The 20,438-nt window shown below is 38.6% G+C and overlaps 1 protein-coding gene across 1 annotated transcript in view; it reads left to right on the forward strand.

The window, feature by feature from the left end:
* Positions 1–20,438, forward strand: part of KCNH5 (potassium voltage-gated channel subfamily H member 5) — a 334,670-nt gene that overhangs the window by 51,412 nt on the left and 262,820 nt on the right. The window contains exons 5-6 of the mRNA XM_065871428.1: positions 9,935–10,050; positions 15,348–15,740. Of these exons, the coding sequence (XP_065727500.1) occupies positions 9,935–10,050; positions 15,348–15,740 (509 nt within the window). The remainder of the gene's footprint in view (positions 1–9,934; positions 10,051–15,347; positions 15,741–20,438) is intronic.

Raw genomic sequence — 20,438 nt, forward strand, 5'->3', positions numbered from 1 at the left:
TGTTCTCATAACGCCATGAACAACTTATAGAGCAACTATTAGGCTCTTCATATTAGGCAGTCTGTTCACATTGCCCTGTATCGACCACATCTAAGTAACATCAGCGAACTGTGCTGAATAATCAGTCACACCAGTTAGATCTCGGTAAAGGTGAGATCAGTAAATGTACTGCTGGGAAAAGTTAGAATTGCTGATGTGTCTTTTTTTTCCTGACCTAGACAGTGTGGCTGCTCAACGTTTTCAAAGTTTGACTGTACAGAGGGGGTCGCTGACAGATCAAATGAACTAATCTATCTAATAACGTGCACAATTCCAGATGTGCCCAAGAGCACAAAGGGATCGGCATAAGGAAATTCACTGGGCCATTGTTAGTGAAAAATCTAGAAACCACTTAAATGTTCATGAATAGAATATATACATGATCAGGAAAGAGCAAATGCCTAATTCTCTGAGATAATAAAGGTACAGGCAAGAATCAGGTGCCATTGTGGGTGGGTCTTGAGGTGGAGGGGACAGAAGGGAGGTTGAAGGCTGTTGTGTTTCTCATGTCTTCAGTTCTTTGATTTTTCTTTTCTTAACTTTTTAAAAGTTGGGATATAGTTGCTTTACAATGTTGTGTTAGTTTCTGCTGTAGAACAAAATGAATCAGCTGTATGTATACATATGTCCTCTCCCTCTGGGGCCTCCCTTCCATCCCCCTCCCTCCCATCCCACCCATCTAGGTCACCACAGAGCACCGAGCTGCGTTCCCTGCCCTATACAGCAGGTTCCAACTGGCTATCTGTTTTACACATGGTAGTGTATATATGTCAATCCCAGTCTCCCAATTCATCCCACCCCCACCCCGTGTTCACACATCTGATCTCTACATCTGCATCTCTATTCCTGCCCTACAAATAGGTTCATCTGTACTATTTTTCTAGATTCCACATATAGGCATTAATATACGATATTTGTTTTTCTCTTTCTGACTTAACTCTGTATGACAGACTCTAGGTACATCCATGTCTCTACAAATGACCCAATTTTGTTCTTTTTTATGGCTGAGTAATATTCTATTCTGTACGTGTACCACATCTTCTTTATCCATTCATCTGTCGATGGACATTTAGATTGCTTCCATGTCCTGGTTATTATAAATAGTGCTGCAATGAACATTGGGGTGCATGTGTCTTTTTGAATTACGTTTTTCTCTGAGTATATGCCCAGTAGTGGGATTGCTGGGTTGTATGATAGTTCTACTTTTAGTTTTTTAAGGAACCTCCATACTGCTCCCCATAGTGACTGTACCAATTTACATTCCCACCAACAGTGCAAGTGGGTTCTCTTTTCTCCACACCCTCTCCAGCATTTATTGTTTATAGACTTTTTGATGATGGCCATTCTGATTGGTGTGAGGTGATACCTCATTGTAGTTTTGATCTGCATTTCTCTAATAATTAGTGATGTTGTGCATCTTTTCATGTGCCTCTTGACCATCTGTATGTCTTCTTTCAAGAAATGTCTATTTAGGTCTTCTGCCCATTTTTTGATTGGGTTGTTTATTTTCTTGATATTGAGTTGCATGAGCTGTTTGTATATTTCGGAGATTAATCCCTTGTCAGTTGCTTCATTTGCAAATATTTTCTCCCATCCTGAGGGTTGTCTTTTCATCATGTTTATGGTTTTCTCTTCTGTGCAAAAGCTTTAAAGTTTCATTAGGTCCCATTTGTTTATTTTTGCTTTTATTTTCATTACTCTAGGACGTGGGTCAAAAAAGATCTTGCTGTGATTTATGTCAAAGAGTTTTCTTCCTATGTTTTCCTCCAAGAATTTTATAGTGTCTTATTTTACATTTAGGTCTTTAATCCATTTTGAGTTTATTTTTGTATATGGTGTTAGGGAGTGTTCTAATTTCATTCTTTTACATGTAGCTGTCCAGTTTTCCCAGCACCGCTTATTGAAGAGACTGTCTTTTCTCCAGTCTCCTGTATATTGTATATCCTTGCCTCCTTTGTTATATATTAGGTGACTATAGGTGTGTGGGTTTATCTCTGGGCTTTCTATCCTGTTGCATTGATCTATATTTCTGTTTTTGTGCCAGGACAATACTGTCTTGATTACTGTAACTTTGTAGTATAGTCTGAAGTCAGGGAACCTGATTCCTCCAGCTTCGTTTTTCTTTCTCAAGATTGTTTTGGCTATTCAGGGTCTTTTGTGTGTCCATACAAATGGTAAAGTTTTTTGTTCTAATTCTGTGAAAAATTCCATTGGTAATTTGGTAGGGATTGCATTGAATCTGTAGATTGCTTTGGGTTGTATAGTCATTTTCACAATATTGATTCTTCCAATTCAAGAACATGGTATATATCTCCGTCTGTTTGTGTCGTCTTTGATTTCTTTCATCAGTGTCTTATAGTTTTCTGAGTATAGGTCCTTTACCTCCTTAGGTGGGTTTATTCCTAGGTATTTTATTCTTTTTGTTGCAATGGTAAATGGGATTGTTTCCATAATTTCTCTTTTTGATCTTTTGTTGTTAGTGTATAGGAATGCAAGAGATTTCTGTGCATTAATTTTGTATCCTGCAACTTTACCAAATTCATTGATTAACTCTAGTATTTTTCTGGTGGCATCTTTAGGATTTTCTATGTATAGTATCATGTCATCTGCAAACAGTGACAATTTTACTTCTTTTCCAATTTGGATTCCTTTTATTTCTTTTTCTTCTCTGATTGCTGTAGCTAGGACTTCCAAAACTATGTTGAATAATAGTGGTGAGAGTGGACTTTCTTGTCTTGTTCCTGATCTTAGAGGAAATACTTTCAGTTTTTCACCTTTGAGAATGATGTTTGCTATGGAATATCTTTTTCCATCCCCTCACTTTCAGTCTGTGTGTGTCTCTATGTCTGAAGTGGGTCTCTTGTAGACAGCATATATATATATAGATATATATATCTTGTTTTTGTATCCATTCAGCCAGTCTGTGTCTTTTGGTTGAAACATTTAATCCATTTACATTTAAGGTAATTATCAATATGTATGTTTCTACTACCATTTTCTTTGTTGTTTTGGGTTTGTTTTTGTAGGTCTTTGTCTTCTCTTGTGTTTCCCGCCTAGAGAAGTTCCTTTGGCATTTGTTGTAAAGCTGGTTTGGTGGTGCTGAATCCTCTTAGCTTTTCCTTGTCAGTAAAGCTTTGATTTCTTTACCAAATCTGAATGAGATCCTTGCTGGGTAGAGTAATCTTGGGTGTAGGTTTTTCCCTTTCATCACTTTAAATATGTCCTGCCACTCCTTTCTGGCCTGCAGAGTTTCTGCTGAAAAATCAGCTGATAACCTTATGGAGATTCCTTGTATGTTATTTTATTGCTTTTCCCTTTTAATATTTTTTCTTTGAATTTAATTTTTGTTAGTTTGATTAATATGTGTCTTGGGGTGTTTCTCCTTGGGTTTCTCCTGTATGGGACTCCCTGTGCTTCCTGGACTTGGGTGGCTATTTTCCTTCCTGTGTTAGGGAAGTTTTTGACTATAATCTCTTCAAATATTTCCTGAAACCCTTTCTCTTTCTCTTCTTCTGGGACCCCTACAATTCGAATGTTGGTGCACTTAGTGTTGTCCCAGAGGTCTCTGAGACTGTCCTCGTTTCTTTTCAATTCTTTTTTCTTTAATCTGCTCTGCAGCGGCTATTTCCACCATTCTATCTTTCAGCTCACTTATTCGTTCTTCTGTCTCAGTTATTCTACTATTGATTCCTTCTAGTGTATTTTTCATTTCATTTATTGTGTTGTTCATCACTGTTCGTTTGCTCTTTAGTTCTTATAGGTCCTTGTTAAACATTTCTTGTATTTTCTCAATCCATGCTTCCATTCTATTTCTGAGATTCTGGATCATCTTTACTATCATTACTCTGAATTCTTTTTCAGGTAGGTTCTCCATTTCCTCCTCATTTATTTGGTCTTGTAGGTTTTTACCTTGCTCCTTCATCTGTAGCATATTTTTTTGTTGTCTCATTTTTTTGGATGGGTGGGGCTGTGTTCCTGTCTTACTGGTTGTTTGGCCCTAAGCATTCAGCACTGGAGTTTGCAGGCAGCTGGGTGGAGCTGGGTCTTCGTCCTGAGATGAGGACCTCCGGGAGACCTCACACTGATTAATATTCCCTGGGACCTGAAGTTCTCTGTTAGTCCAGCAGTTTGGACTTGGTGCTCTCACCACAGGAGCTCAGGTCCTACCTCTGGCCTGGGAATCACGACTCTGCAAGCCATGCAGTGTGGCAGGAAAAAAAAAAGCAACAAACAGAAAAGAGCAGAACAATAACAAAGAGTAAAAAATAAAATAAAATTAGAAAAATATATTAGAAAAAATAACAATAAAAATGAGACAACAACAAAACAAAACAGAACCACACCAGCAAAAATAAAATAAAATAAACAAGAAAATAAAAAATTAATAAAAATAAAAAATTCCCTGGTACCTCCTTTATCAGTGTCCTTGCCCCCATCGTGAGCTACAGCCTACCCTTGCCTCCCCTGTAGGTCTCTGGACACATTTTTTCAGCCCCACCTCTGCATGTGTTCTTCTCATCAGTGTTTCTTCCTGGAGCTGGCCTGGAGCACATGTGCCCATGCAGGCCACCTGGCGCACAGGCCTCCACAGGCGTACCCACAGGGGCCAGTGCAGCTAGAGGAAGCCTAGGAGAGGGGTGGCATTTGGCCCACCTTGATCCACGTTGCCAGAGGAGGCCCTGTCAGGGGCGGCACTCGGGCTGTCAGCACCCGCGTGGCCCTTGGAAGCTTTGGCGAGGGTGGGGCTCAGGCCCAGGACCCACTCGGCCGGAAGAGGCTTTGTTGGGGCAGTGCATGGGCTGTCGGGACCTGTGTGGCCCATGGTGGCTTTCGGGGAGGCCAGTGCTCAGGCCTGCTGGGAACTGCGCTGCCCGTGGAGGCTTTGTTGGGGGGCAGTACTGAGGTCTGCTGGGACCCATGCGTCCGGCGGAGGCCTCAGCTGAGGCAGGGCTCAGGTCCAGGACCCACGCGGGCAGAGGGAGCCCTGGGGGAGACAGGGCTCAGGCCTGGGACCCACGCAGCTGGAAGAGGCCTTGGGGGGGCAGAGGGGGGGTGGGCAGCTCAGGCCCGGGACCCCAGCAGGCTTGCCAGTGCCCAAGCAGGTGGAGGAGACGTCGGCTGCGTTCCCTTCTGATTCCCCGATCCCCCGAAGGTCCCTCTTCTTCCCTCCTGATCCCCTTGCTGTTAGTGGGCCCCTCCAAGTGTGGGAACCTCTCCCCTCCCCCAGCCCCCCCTTAGGTGTGCTGATCCCATCCTGCCTCCACTTTTCCTCCCCCCGCTCCTTCCCACGTCTTACCTCATCACGTGGGGATTCCTCGCATCCCCTTAGGTGTCCGAGGTCTCCCACCAGCGCCTAGTAGGTGCCCTAGTTACAAGGAGATGCTAACTCCACATCCTCCTACTCCGCCATCTTGACTCTGCCCCATCTTATGGTTTTTCAGTAATATATTTGATAAACTAATCTGCTGAGCAGTGAGGACAGAGGGGTGGCATAGGGGTCTTGAGAAAAATGCTAACTGTTTAGAACTGAGGACTGCAAGAAAGCCCTAACCAGAGACAAAAAGATCTCTGAGCAGTTCAGGGAGTGCATCTTTTTGTGCTCCCTTGGATTTAAACGTGAAACAAAACATTCCTCAGCTTTGCATTTGTTTTCCAGCTCCAAGGGCATTTTGATATCAAAGCTCGTAAATGGTTACTTGATTAGGCCACTGCCTTTGCTTTCTCTAGCAAGAATCCTTCCCAAGTATTTCCTCCTAAACTTCTCTCTTTGAGTAAGTCTGAGTCAGTTTGACAGCTGTCACCACCTTTTTTTTTTTTTTTTTTTTTTGTTAGCAGCTCCCAACTCCTCTTTTTGAGGGAAAAATTATAATCCTCCACACACTTCCTCCTCAACCCTCTACCACACTGTTTCTACCTTCTCCAACCCAAAGCCCTTCTTTCACAATACCAATGAGTTATATTAGTATCTGCTAAGAGCTGAACATATTTCCTTCTTTATATTCTAATTTTAACTACATATAATGTGGGATGCTGTGTTAATTTCTATTTAACTTTTCTACTAATGTTCTCATTCATTCATTTAAAAATTTTTCTAGTGCCCAGTATGTGCCAGTCATGGAACTAGACAACCAGGGATAGAAAGAATAAGATCTGGCACCTAAAAGTCATATCATGCTGCAAATTCCCTTTTCATCTATATTTAAGGGTGGTCTCACTCAGAATACACTGTGTGAAAATTTTTAGAATGAAGAGTTAACATTTTTCTTTCAGTTTCATTCTGCTGTTTAATCAATGATAGTCCTATTTTTACCATGGAGAAAAATGTTGGTGTTTTCACAGTTTTAAAACTTTTTCTTCCTTTAGGAAATTGAAATAAGGTAAAGGGATGAAGTATTTCTTGATTTTATTGACTTCATGTGTAAAATGAGATACACCTACACAGGCACATTTGTTTCATATTTAAATGAGGAACTGCTGCTTCCTCATTAGGAAACAGTAGTGTGTGCTCATGATGCTTGAAATAGAAAACCAGAGGATGACAATAAGCTTTCATCATCATGTTTCTCCTTCCTCACAAGTTTACTTCTTTTTATGATCCTAGAAAAGGAGAGAACACATAGCGTTTGATGATTTGTGTTCTTCCATGTGTTATTGAATTCATTCCTTCAATATCTCCTTTTATTTTTTGAAAATATTTTCTGAATAAACTTTATCACACACAGGGAATGAAACTGGGCTTCTCTTTTAATCCAATAATGAGATGTACTAAGAGGTGCAACATTATCTATCTTAGAAATATGAATCTTCAGTAAGTATAAGATTGACTTGTGGGAATTCCCTGGTGGCCCAGTGGTTAGGACTCTGCCCTTTCACTGCTGAGGGCCTGGGTTTGATCACTGGTCGGGGAACTAAGAGCTTGCAAGCCTTGCAGCACAGCCAAAAAAACAAAAGAAACTGAAATCAAGATTGACTTGGAAGTTTCTAGAAATATTCAATGCAATTTTAATACTCATTTGATGCAGAAGAGAAATGATCAACAGGAAATATTTTAACATAACTGTTGCCAACATAGTTACTGTCATCTGAAGACATCCTCACCATTTTAACCCAATAAAGCAAAAACCAAACCAAAACCCAATGATAATAAAACATATTTCATGTTTATGTTCATGATAATACAAATGGAGCTTATTTTTAAATCTTATTTTAAAGTTACAAATAACATTTAATTAATTAGTCAGTCAATTAAAGGCCTATTTTATGGCAGGCCTCTACCAGGTGCTGAGAATGGAGAGGTGATGGTAGTTTAGTGGGAGTGACGGACATGCTTATCACCAACTGCATTAGTATTGTTAGTGCCATGTGAGGTATGTATTCTGTGGTGTGAGTACACAGAGGAGAGTGCATCTCTCTCATGAGGATCCAGGAAGCTACCAGTGGATCTCAGAATGCTTTAACTGAGTTTGGGGGTACCAGTAAGCATTAGCCAGACAGATGGAGAGGGCAAAAGCATTTCAGGTAGACAGAGTGGTTATAACATGTGAAAGCATGAAAGCATTGAATGTCATAGGGTGTACAAAGAATTCCTGGTGGATTGAATTTTACTTTTGCATTTGTTCTTTTAATTTGTTACTGATTTTAGTGAGGCCAGAATACAGAGCGTGTATGAAGAAGTGGAAGGAGATGGAAGCAGAGCAAATCTTTAGGGTCAGAAACTAAATGACATGTATACCAAGGATATTCAGTGTTATCCTGAAGGCTTCCAGGGATCTCTTAAAGAACTTAAAATGGGAGAAATGCATGGTAAGATTTGTGCTGTAGAAAGGACTCTGGCAGCAATGTGCAGAGTTGTTTGGAGAGTATGTGGTCAGAAAGCAGAGGCAATGGTTTTTAGGAGCTACTGTCTAACTCAGGTGAAAGATGATATATTGTCTAACATATTAGGGATGGAGAGGGGAGATTAAATTTGAGGGTATTTATTGATAAGTTATAGTCTGTAAGTCCTGGAAGGGATTGGATATGTGTGTGGGGGGTGGAGGTAATAGTGAAGGAGGATGGTGAATCTCAAGTTTCTGATTCGGACAGCTGGAAATATCATGGGGCCATTCACTAAGACCAAGAATACATTAAATATGCAGAGTTGGAGATGGGGGGAGAAGGTGATGATAAGATTGATTTTGAACATGTTAAGAGTAGAACATCTGAGTAAGAGGTGGCCAATGGCCAATTAGATACATAGGTCTAGTGCTTAGAAGAAAAATCTAAGTTGGTGATATAGATTGCATGATGGTCTTTTGCATTGATGTTGAATTCTTAGAGAGTTGGTGGCATATCTGGTGCTTCTTTGTTTCTCCAGCACATTGCACAGGGCAAGCCTTAGGGTTGCTTACAATTCCCAAAGCCTAACATTTTCTGTTCTAGTCACTAGGATGGGGGCCCATTAATGAAAAAGAATAAAAGATCTTCTATTAACCAATGCCAGTTTACTTTTTTCCCCAATCCAATTGTTGATACCATAGAAAGAGCTAAATTGGTGGGGCAGTACAAAGCCTAACTGAAGTCAAAGTTAGATTGAAGAATAGCAGTAAAGTATAATGTCACTTACCTGGTATGGTTTGAAAGACATTTGGTTGGTGCCTGCCCAGGATTTCTTCTTTCATTTTCTGTCACATTGTCTTGAAAGTTCATCATTACCATTAGAGTCATTGCTTTGGACCATCAGGGGTTTTCATTTTTAAGGAGTTGTTTGGTAAATACCCTAGTTAAAGGTAATACCATGGAAACTATCAAATGGTCTTAATGGAGTCCATAATAGATTAGAGCTTTTTGGGATACCTAGAGAAAGGATAATTGAGATACGAGCAGAGTATGGCTTGTTTTGTTCTACTTGTTCATGTCTCATTGACATTTCCTTGAAGTTAATTAGCTTAATAATGAAAAATTAATGATTTTAATATTGGAAATAATGGAAGAAATTTCTTTCCTATTAAATTCACATTCCTTCCCCTCAGAAGTTAACGTTACTACTCTTTTGGAAAACATTGTTAAGGATTCTAGATATTCCAAAAATAATCTTTAAATATCAATGAAATTGTTAATAAGAGAGAACCTTTGCTACGTTACAAAGAAGATGGAGGTGTGTGATAAGAACCATAGTTTGTGAGATTTGTTGAAATTGGGCTTTATTCTCTTATGTGTATATATCTTCACATAAGTATACGATAGGACTGTTTTTATTAGGGTAATACTACCTGCTATAGTAAATAACCCCCCAAATTTAAGTGGTTTAACACAATAGAAGCATATTTCTTACTCATATAACAATCCAAGGAAGTTGATCTTTGACATGTGGCGTTCTTCTATGCACTGATTCAGTGGCTTTGCCGTCCCCTGGGATTTTGTCACTTGCATCCAATTGGTAGAAGGATGGAGAAAGTATGTAGAAGTTTCACTTGCTTCTTAAGTTATTGCATGCATGGATGTGACACACGTCAGTTCTGTCTCAATCCATTGGTGAGGACTAGGGACAGGCCCACACCTAGATGCAACAAATGCTGGGAAATGTATTCCTGACTGGGCAGCTGTTTCCCAGTAACAAACCTATACAATGCAAGGGGGAGGACAGAATCTTGTGGACAACTAGCTACCTGGCTATAGGGACTATATGATAGACATGAGCAAAACACAAAGATCACACATGAAAATTACTTACTATCTTATAACTGCACTTGAAATATATGATGATGTCTGTGTAGAAATTAAGTGCTTTAGATTGATACTTTTCATTAGTTCCGCATGTTATGCAATTTCTGAGATCCCTTGACTATTAGCAAGAATGTAGGCTTCCATATTCATGACGTGTGAAAAACTGAGACTTTCTTTCCTTATTTTTAAGGTTGGACAAAATTTGCCCGATTGACACGGGCTTTGACAAATAGCCGAAGTGTTTTGCAACAGCTCACGCCAATGAATAAAACAGAGGTGGTCCACAAACATTCAAGACTAGCTGAAGTAAGTGCGAGATTAACTTTACTTCCCAACATGGTGGTGGTCATACATTTTTTCCCCCACAAATGTTTCAGTTATTTGAAACATTTACTATTATAAATGGCTATTATTTTACAAACACTTATATGCTAATTGATTTTTCCTTGTAGAATTATAGAAATTTCCTGTATTTCCTTTTATGCTCTCCTACTTTGGAAATGGGAAGGTAATTTGTGACGTCCCAGGTGATGTCTGTACAGAATGAGGTTTTCCTTGAGCAAATGAGACAGGGAGTTCACTCATTCGTCAATTTATGTGTGCAACCCACACTTACTGAGTGTTTGCTCCATGCTTGGTACTCTGCAAAGGATATAAAGATGAATAGGCCATCGGCCCTATCATCAAGGAGCTGAAGATCCAGCAGAGGAGGGAGGGGTTACCTGAATGAGATGATACCTGGGCTGAGTGAATCTTTTTCTTTTTAATTGAAGTATAGTTGATTTACAATGTTGTGTTAGTTTCCGGTGTACAGTGAAGTGATTTAGTTTTATATATATATATATATTATATAGATAATATATATATTATATGTACTCTTTTTCATATTCTTTCAATTATAGGTTATTATAAGATGTTGAATATACAGTAGGACCTGTTGTTTATCTATTTCATATATAGTGGTGTCTGCTAATCCCAAATTCCTAATTTATCACTTCCCCACCTTTCCCCTTTGGTAACCATAAGTCTGTTTTCTATATCTGTGAGTCTGTTTCTGTTTTGTAAATAAGTTCATTTGTATCATATTTTAGATTCTACATATAAGTGATATCATATGATATTTGTCTTTGTCTGACTTGCTTCACTTAATATGACAATCTCTAGGTCCATCCATGTCACTGCAAATGATGCTATTTCATTCTTTTTTATGACTAATATTCCATTGTATATATATACCACATCTTCTTTATCCATTCATCTGTCAATGGACATTTAGGTTGTTTCCATGTCTTGGCTGTTGTAAATAGTGCTGTTATGAACATTGGGGTGCATGTATCTTCTTTTTTTAATAAATTTATTTTATTTATTTATTTTTGGCTGCATTGGGTCTTCATTGCTGCACGTGGGCTTTCTCTAGTTGCGGCGAGCTGAGGCTTCTCTTCGTTGTGGTGTGTGGGCTTCTCATTGCGGAGGCTTCTCTTGTTGTGGAGCATGGACTCCAGGTGCGCAAGCTTCAGTAGTTGTGGCTCATGGGCTTAGTTGCTCCGCAGGCATGTGACATCTTCCTGGATCAGGGCTTGAACCCGTGTCCCCTGCATTGGCAGGTGGATTCTTACAGGGAAGCCCTGTACTACTTGATTTTGAAGCTACTTTCTTTTCTGCCTTCGGTTGTCCGTTGCTTTCTACAAATCAAGCTAAAGTGTAGGAGCTTGTTTCTGTGACTGCTGACTTTTGCAGTTATGATTCTTACTGGGTCTTAACTCATTCAGTTTTTCTTTCTTTGTTAACACAGTTGGGCAAGAACAAGAGGAAAGAGACCATAGAGAGGAAATTTTTCTACCTTAGCACCCTGAATCACTCAGGATAGTTTTTTTCTTCTATATCAAATGGAAAGTTCCTTTCCACTTGACAGCTCATCATTTTTACTTTTACTTTTGAGGAACTTTCATTCCTGTTTCTTCCCATCTGATTTTTTTCTTTTTTTTGCTTTGCCTTTTGATTATTGTTAGTTTCTTTATCAGTCATCCCTAATTCACAAACCTGATTCAAATACCAAACTGCTCTCTGTCAGGTCTTAGGCTTGATTTCAGAGAACATGTGGAAATAAGAAGGTTTTCAACAAAGATTTAGTCTGTATGTGCTCTTAGATCTTCAAAGACTGACCTAAAAGAAGCACCAAATTAGCAGAAAGATATAGTTTTGCCAGTTGTACTCAGAGTCATATAATTTGCTCAGCTTGAGTATTTGGATTTGCTGTTAAATTTCAGGCTCTTTCACTTTTTCCAACACATATAAATTTTATCTTCATTCCACCAGGCCCCCTAAATTTGGAGCTGATCCCCACTTTCAAAGATCCTGGTCTCCATGTAGGCAGTTCATCTGTTTTCCACAGGTCCTGACATCATGCTGATTGGCTTCAGCTTCTCACTTGTATCCGTGGTACTGAGTCCTTTAGAGTCAGTGAGCTCAGATATTCAGAGAGAAAGCATATATCTGTTTCAGTACAAAAATACATCAGTAAATGTGATTTCATCCCCCCTCTACCTAAAGCTTATTGCTCCTGAAAGTACAAATGAAATAACAAAGCGAAGAGTTGTTCCTCACTGCCTTATAAAGGAGTCCTAGTGATGGGGCTGAGATTAAAGTCATGCTCTGCATATGAGAAAGCTCAAAGCTGCAGCACTTAGTGAGTCCCTTTCTTTGTTGTTGTTGCCATTCTTCTCCTCGCCTCCCTGCTCATTCTCCTCCTTCTCTTGTAGCAGTTTTGGATTGCTTTACAAATGCAAGTCACCTTCCGAAGGACTGGGTTGTGAATGTCTAAAGAAATATAAGACAAGGGTTTTTATTTTGAACTGTACATTATAATCACCTGGAAAGATTTTGAAAATATAGATTCTCTGGGAACCCACACAAGATGAATTTAATTATTTTCTGGCATGGGGTCTGAGTATGAGTATACTTTATTTTTTAAAACTTCTCCAGAAGATTCTAGTTTGTAGCCAGATTTAAGAAATACTGAACTCAAGAGTGATTTCATTCCATCTCTAGAGGAGACATCTTACATTTGTCCAGGGTGTTGAGCGGGGCCGACTTGTCTATTAACACAGTGTGTACGGCCCACATGATGTTTGAATTTCTACTAATAGTAGAAGGAAAAAATGAACTTTTAGGTAAAAGAATTTTGAATATATAATATTAATTTATTCATCTTTGTAAAAAGACAGTTGTAAAATATAATTTTTATTTTATTATTTTTAAGGAGGAAGGGGTCTAAGAAGGCAAAAATACCCAGGACCCATGAAGGTCCTAATGTACCCTGGCACTGAGTTTATTTTCTAAGTACGATTTCTTTGTGCTCAAACTATAGACTGTGGTAAAATATTAACATTGAATATGAAGGAAATTTTCATGTTTAACACAGTGAAATTAGAATGAATAGGTCAGTGGTTGAAAAGTGAAAGAGAGGCCATGGTTCTGTATGATTCTGTGTATGTAATGCTTTGTCTCAACATGAAGCTTACCTGCCTGTAGGATAATTTGTTGCTGAGTAATTTAAGACCTTATGGGAAATGTATGACTCGGGCACTGATAATGAGGATAAATATGTAAAAATCTTTATAAATAGTTCTTATAACTCCCAAAGTTAAAGCAATAATTATAATATACACCTAAAGAGAATATCAATGATGTTCTTCACATTTTAAAATAGCAATGATTATATTATATGCTTAGTTTTCAGTTATGTAAGTTCTATTTATGAGAGACTTTTCAGGATAAATCTCTCTCAAGTTTCAAAACATGCTAGTATACTTATTTTGCTTTGTAGCGTAAGAATTACATGCTAACAGGTGTTTTTGTTTACATCTATTTGCACATTCACAAATTTAGTGCATTTATGATTTTATAATTTGAACTTGTTGACTCCTACTTTCTGGGTCCCATTAGTCCTAGGGACACTACATACATGGATGCATAAGATGGTAGAGCTGCTGAAAACATTGTTTATCAAAGTCCCACTTACAGACTCCTTAATACACAGGTTTACTCAGCTTTAGCTTCATTGATGGCATGGAGCAGAGGTCTCTGACCTGCTGCTTCAACTCCTTTTCACAATTTCCATGTTCCAGGTTCTGGAAGGAAGTGCTAAGTCCTGTGTTTGTTACCTTTGCCCAGGGTTGCCCAGACCTCTGCTTTTGTTCTGCTTTTTCTCATTGTCTCTTTAATGAGACCTAATCAGAGTAAGTCAAGGTTCATATAACATTACATTGAAATTTTTCCATTTGTCGAAAAGGTATGGAGAAGCAAACCTGAATATTTAGTTTCTGTTTTTTTTTTTTCCCTAAAGGGAATTTGCCTCTGGGCAGGAAATCCAATATTCTTTAAGTCCTGATTGTAAGGAAAAAAGGGAAAAGCAGGTTATAACATTTACACCCCTGATATTGCTGTGCCAGTCATTAGGGCCCTGGCTGAGTCCCACACAACCGCAAGATCACCATCAGTGGGGCCCTGGGGTTCAGCAAGGCCATCAGAATCAAAGTTATGCTCCTTGAGGTGCCAAATATGTGAAGAATGGATAATGGTGAGTCATGCAAATAACAGTTGGGCAGTCAGTGAGAGATGTGTGATTCTAGGCAAGCCTGCCATGTGAGTGTGCAGAACTTGCAGAAGTGGGTGTCCAACAGTGCTGTGGATCAGTGTTGGTGCTGGAGGAGGTCATCGAGAGCATGGGACTGCGGGTTGACCCTTCAGCTGGACCCAGGCAGTTGGAGGCTCCTTACCCCCACCCTTGTCCTTGGAATGTATACTCTGCTTACCATTCCCACAATGGGGGCCATTTTCAAGGATGCAGGCTTGAGAGAGTAAGGTGTTGTTGAGACCTTCAGGTGTTGTTGTGACCTTCAGTCACGCCTCTATATGTGACTGAACCCAGTTAAGGCTTCTGTATAAACTTTTAATATTTGGTGGGTGGGTTCAGAGATCTACTGGTCTTGTGGCTGCCCAATAAAAGCCTTGTAGGGGGCTTCCCTGGTGGCACAGTGGTTGAGAGTCCACCTGCCAATGCAGGGGACACGGGTTCGTGCCCCGGTCCGGGAGGATCCCACGTGCCGCGGAGCGGCTGGGCCCATGAGCCATGGCCGCTGAGCCTGCGCGTCCGGAGCCTGTGCTCTGCAACGGGAGAGGCCACAACAGAGAGGCCCGCATACAGCAAAAAAAAAAAAAAAAAAAAAGAAAAGCCTTGTAAGTAAGTTCCCTTGTATATTAAAACTGCCACCTACCAATCTGGAGTGGTCTGCCTCTTTCTTTGGTCTCTCCCTGCCCTCCATGTATGGGGACCAGTTTTTGAAACAACAGTTGGCCACTGGAGAGAAAGCCAGAGGGAATAGCAGACAGATCAACTTTGGTAGAGAGACTGGACATGGAGTGACTTTGAACAAACCTTGATACAACTTAGGAGAAGAGGGAGATGAAACTACAGAGCCTGACTGGCCTTGAAACCAGGAGTCATGATTAATAGGCTGTGGTTTGGCTGCCAGTAAATTTGAATTCAGTACTAACTGTGCAGAGATGTCCAGGTCATTATATATACATTTTCTCTCTTTTAGGTTCTTCAGCTGGGATCAGATATCCTTCCTCAGTACAAGCAAGAAGCGCCAAAGACGCCACCACACATTATTTTACACTATTGTGCTTTTAAAACAACTTGGGATTGGGTGATTTTAATTCTTACCTTCTACACCGCCATTATGGTTCCTTATAACGTTTCCTTCAAAACGAAGCAGAACAACATAGCCTGGCTGGTGCTGGACAGTGTGGTGGATGTTATTTTTCTGGTTGACATTGTTTTAAATTTTCACACGACCTTTGTGGGACCTGGTGGAGAGGTCATTTCTGACCCCAAGTTGATCAGGATGAACTATCTGAAAACTTGGTTTGTGATCGATCTGTTGTCTTGTTTACCTTATGACATCATCAATGCCTTTGAAAATGTTGATGAGGTAAGTTTCTTTTTCTTTTTAGTACTTGAATCACATGTTTCGAGAAAATTAGGATAAAAGGAGTTTACAGATAATCCAAACTTCTTTTGAGCCACCACTTTCAATCTTCATCCTACTAGATACTTGCCGTAAATTATCATATTTTATTACCTTATAATTTTCATCTGCTTTTTTTTCTTGATTTCTGGTTGAAAATACTAATTACTAGAAAAATGGCTATGGTTGGAGGTTGTGGTTGAAAGAGGTGGAGGAGAAGAAAAGCCACAGCATTTGGAGTCAAATATGGTTTATGAACTAGATAATTGATTGACAGGTGATGTGTTTTGATGTGTGTTTTGGTTTTTTTTTTTTTGAAAACTGTGGCATTTTAAAACTCTGTGCACCCATAGGTCTTTTGACTCCTCCTCCTCCAGATAGCAGTGCTTGAGTTAACAAAAAGATACAGAAAATTTTATGGAAGAAAAATTCTTGAATTTTTGCCTTTTTGGTTTCTTTTTTATAGTTTTTGCTTTGGTTTCTTTTTTATAGTTTTTGCTTTAAATTTTGTCTAAGTACATTTGTGATTAGAGACTATCTTGGATGACTTCTGATGTCTGGTCACATTCAAGATTCTGCTTATTCAATGTTATCTGCACAATGAGAAATACTTAAAACGTGTAATATCTTGGAAGACCATTTTATTCAGAGCTTCTTAGCTTCTAACCTAGTAGTGGATGATTTTCAACTTGCTACATGAAGGATGTATATAAATGAGTCAATATAGAATGTATCTATTATTAAACTATGTTCATAATAATAATTACAAACTTAATTTCCCTGAAGATTTTACTCTGTCCTCATAGACTGTTCAGATGGAAAATTCTGCACTACATTGTTGTCATCGTGTGTGTATTTGGGAAGTAGTTTACAAATTTTCTTCAGTAACTTTTTCCATAAAATTTCTGCATTCAATCCACTTTAATGATATTAAAAATATTTCCCTGAAAGTTAAGTATAGACATTGTATTTTGATGCTGTACACGTAATTGTTACTTTAAAAAGTGGGGGAAAAAAAGGAATCGTAGTAATTTGTTTTCTAATTTTAGATTTTACCTACATCAAGCTTTTTAAGGTATATTTATTTCTTCCCTGTTTACCTTCTGGAAGGGTTGAGAGGGGTTAATTTTGAAAATGCTAATCATATGATAAGAAGATAATAAGTAGTATTTATATGTTCACTTACTAAATGGATTAATATATTAAGATCAATGCATTAAGATTTCCATTATTTAGAACATAGGCATAAAGATTTTAATAAAAATAATTAAAAGATTGGTTTAATTCATAGAAAAGTGAATACATTAAACATTACATAATAATAAATGCATTTAATATACCATACAAATACATGAAGAGATCCTCAGACTTACTAATATTAAGGAAAATGCAAAGTAAACCTACAAACTACACTGACATACCATCATTTACCACACACACTAGATTGGTGAGAAGGTGGCTAAGGATGTGCACTGCTCAGATCTCCTTTCATGAAAACCTGCTGCATGGAGCACAGTTAGGGGATTCCTGGAAGTGGCTCCTGGTCTGGGAAAGCCAATCATTCATTGGCATTCAGTGATATCACACTATCACACTGGTAGCTTGAAACTGGCCACAATGGGAGTATTTACACCCAGAAAGTCACAAATGCTATGAATAAAAACTTTTCTTTAACTTTCTGTGGAATTAGCTGTTAGTCATTTACCAACACACCACTGAACACAGTTGACTGACACCTGCTATGGTTTTCTGATCTGCTGCAGGTCACACATCGAAGCCATATTTCCCCAACGTTGTGCGCAGCCAGTGACTAAGAATGATGGTAACATTATGATTAGTTTACTCCTGCTCAATAAAGAGCTCCTCTATTGAGCAACTTTTGCTCTGGGACTCCCCGTTTACCTGTGCTGTGGTTGAGTCTCTCTCTACACAATTCTTCCTCCCCTCTTCACAGGTTTCAAATGGCATTGTGGTCTGAAGGCTCCTCCCTCCTCCGTTTCTCCTTCATAGGCATTTATCTCAGTAAAGGTCTTGCATATTTAACCCTGACTTGGCATTACTCTGTCGGGGACCTGAACTGATGAAGCGATGGGGTGAGGCCTCTCATACATTGCTCAAGGGAATGTTGGTAAAACTTCCATGAAGAATAATTGGCAATATCTCATTTTAAAAAAAGAGAAGACACTAGGGGCAACCACTAGGGGCAATCCCCTTGTTTAAGGGATTCTTTGTTATTTGCTTCCATCACCAAACAGCAAGATTATGTACCTGCCTCTTGGTTTTTCAATTTTAGGACTTGTCCTTGACTTCTCACTATGGAATTTGAAGTTTTAGCCTCTTTCTCCCTACCCTAACTGTATATATGCACTATTTCCATCACCTCGTTCTCACAATACAGGTATACCATCCTTTTGGTTCCATAAATAGTAGGTATTTATATCATTACTACTACAAATATGCTATTTATAGCTGAACCTTCAACATGCTGTGATTACTTTTCCTTTTCTGCACTTTCCATTTTCCTGAGAGTTGGTTTTATCATTTGCTTAGTTTTATGTACTAATCACTAACTCAATCGTTACGCTCTATGCCAGTTGTCTAAATCTCCCTCCAATACATTGATACAAGTAATAATCTGTCAACATCATTTTCTTAAACAGATCTCTCTACACTCTACCCTCCCACCTGATGGACAGTTTGGCTAGCTGTAACATCCTAGGCCAGAGATATTTTCTCCTCAGATTTTGAAAGACACAGCGCCATTGCAGTCTACCTTCTAATAATTCTCTTAAGAAACTTTAAACCATTGTGACCGGTTTTCTCTTTCTGGAAATTTGATGTATCTTCTCTGTCCAGGGTTCTGAATCTTTCCAGTAATATGCTTTAGTGTAAGTCCCATTTTCATCAGTTTTGCTGGGTACTGACTGGGTAGCCTTTTTCAATCTAGAAAAGCATGTCTTCTGTTTTGATTTTTTTCTTATGATGATTTTCTCCATCCCTTTCCCCCCTCTTTTCCATTCTCTCTCTTGCTGGAATTCCTTTTGTTCTTATACCTACTAGACTTCTCCTCTGATTCCTTTTTTTTTCTTCCCTATTTTCCAATCCTTTAGATTTTTGCTGTACTTTCTGGAAGATTTTCTCAACATTATTTTCCACCTTTTCTTGTAACTAATAATGCTTTTTTTTTGCTTAAAGTCTTTTTGGCTTAATACTAATAGAGCTAAACTAGCATTTGTATATTATTTGATATATGTATTTCTATTATTTAACTTTTTATCATTCTAGATTATTATACTCTAGTTGTGTCTTTTATAAATAGTCTATACATTCTAAGAGTCTTTCTAACTGGGAAGTTTAGTCTATTTACACTTATTGTAATTAATTACCTTTTGATTTTCTTAGAGCATCTTATTTTCCATTGTAAAATGCTTTTTCTTCACTTTTCTCTGTTTTTATTTTTGCTTCTTTTCTGCTGTCTTTTGGATTGATTGAATTTTTTAAATCTCCTGGATTTCCTCTACAGGATTAGAAGTTTTTCTGTTAATTGATTACTCTTAATATTTTTAGCATCAGTATTTGACTTATGAGTATCTTTGCCCTTCTAAATAAATCAAGGGCTTCTGTTTACCTTCTCATCTTTCAAACTAGTATTGTCTTATATTTTGGCTCCATATTATTTTTAACTTTCTCTTTCAATTATTGGAGGCCTTCTTTAGGACATGTTTGTTGTGAGTCTTTGGGATGGTGATTCTGGGTCTCAGTTTCCATATCTGTAAAAAAAAGGGAAGGAATGCTTGACTTTTTTACTTCACACAACGGTTTTAAGGAATAGATGGGAAAACAGATATGAATGATTTTTGTTTGTAGAATTGTGCATGTCTGAGGGGATATTATTATTTCATTTGTGTATGTCTGTTTCCTCAGCTTGGTGATAAGCCCTGTGATATTGAGGGATGTGTTCCATCTCCTTGGTAGTCCTTCATTGCTCTTAGTACATATTGGTGACTCACTGACCTGAAGCAATAAAGTGTTAGCAAGGTTTTAGTAGACTGTACAATGACATAAAACAAAATAGAACTTAAAAATGAGAAATTGAGCTAGTGGTGGCTTGGGAATAGGAGAGTATGAGTCTGAAGATCACAATTTAATCCTTTGACATGCTACGAGTGCAGAATGACTTAGAGGACTTAATAACACTTTTTGTATTCAAGATTGTCTCAGTCAACATGCTCTCTTAAGGCAACTTGATTGACTAGGAATTCATGAACTGGGTATGACATTCTTTAAGAGAACTGTGAGGATGGGAAGACAGAATCCATTAAAGGAAATAATTCTGTTTGAAAAGAAGTACATAATGTAAATTTCCTAGAAACCATAACAGGGGGTAAAAGATGTTATCACCAGGAATCCAAGGAATAGAAATAAGCTCTTTTGTAGCATGCATTTGAATACAGCTCTGGGAGGTTAGGGGGAACTGAATTATAAGGCATCAGAGAAAAATGGGGCAGCTGCAGGTAACACACAGTTTGGTAGCCTGAGTGGACTTAGGAAACGTAATACATGGGGAATTCAGGGGACAATGGGTAGTATTAGTAAGTGGTAAACATGATAAACTAGGTTAGAACAAATTAAAATTGGAAAAATGATCACTTATGTATTGTT

Source organism: Phocoena phocoena, chromosome 2, assembly GCF_963924675.1.
Source record: "Phocoena phocoena chromosome 2, mPhoPho1.1, whole genome shotgun sequence".
NCBI classification, from domain to species: domain Eukaryota; kingdom Metazoa; phylum Chordata; class Mammalia; order Artiodactyla; family Phocoenidae; genus Phocoena; species Phocoena phocoena.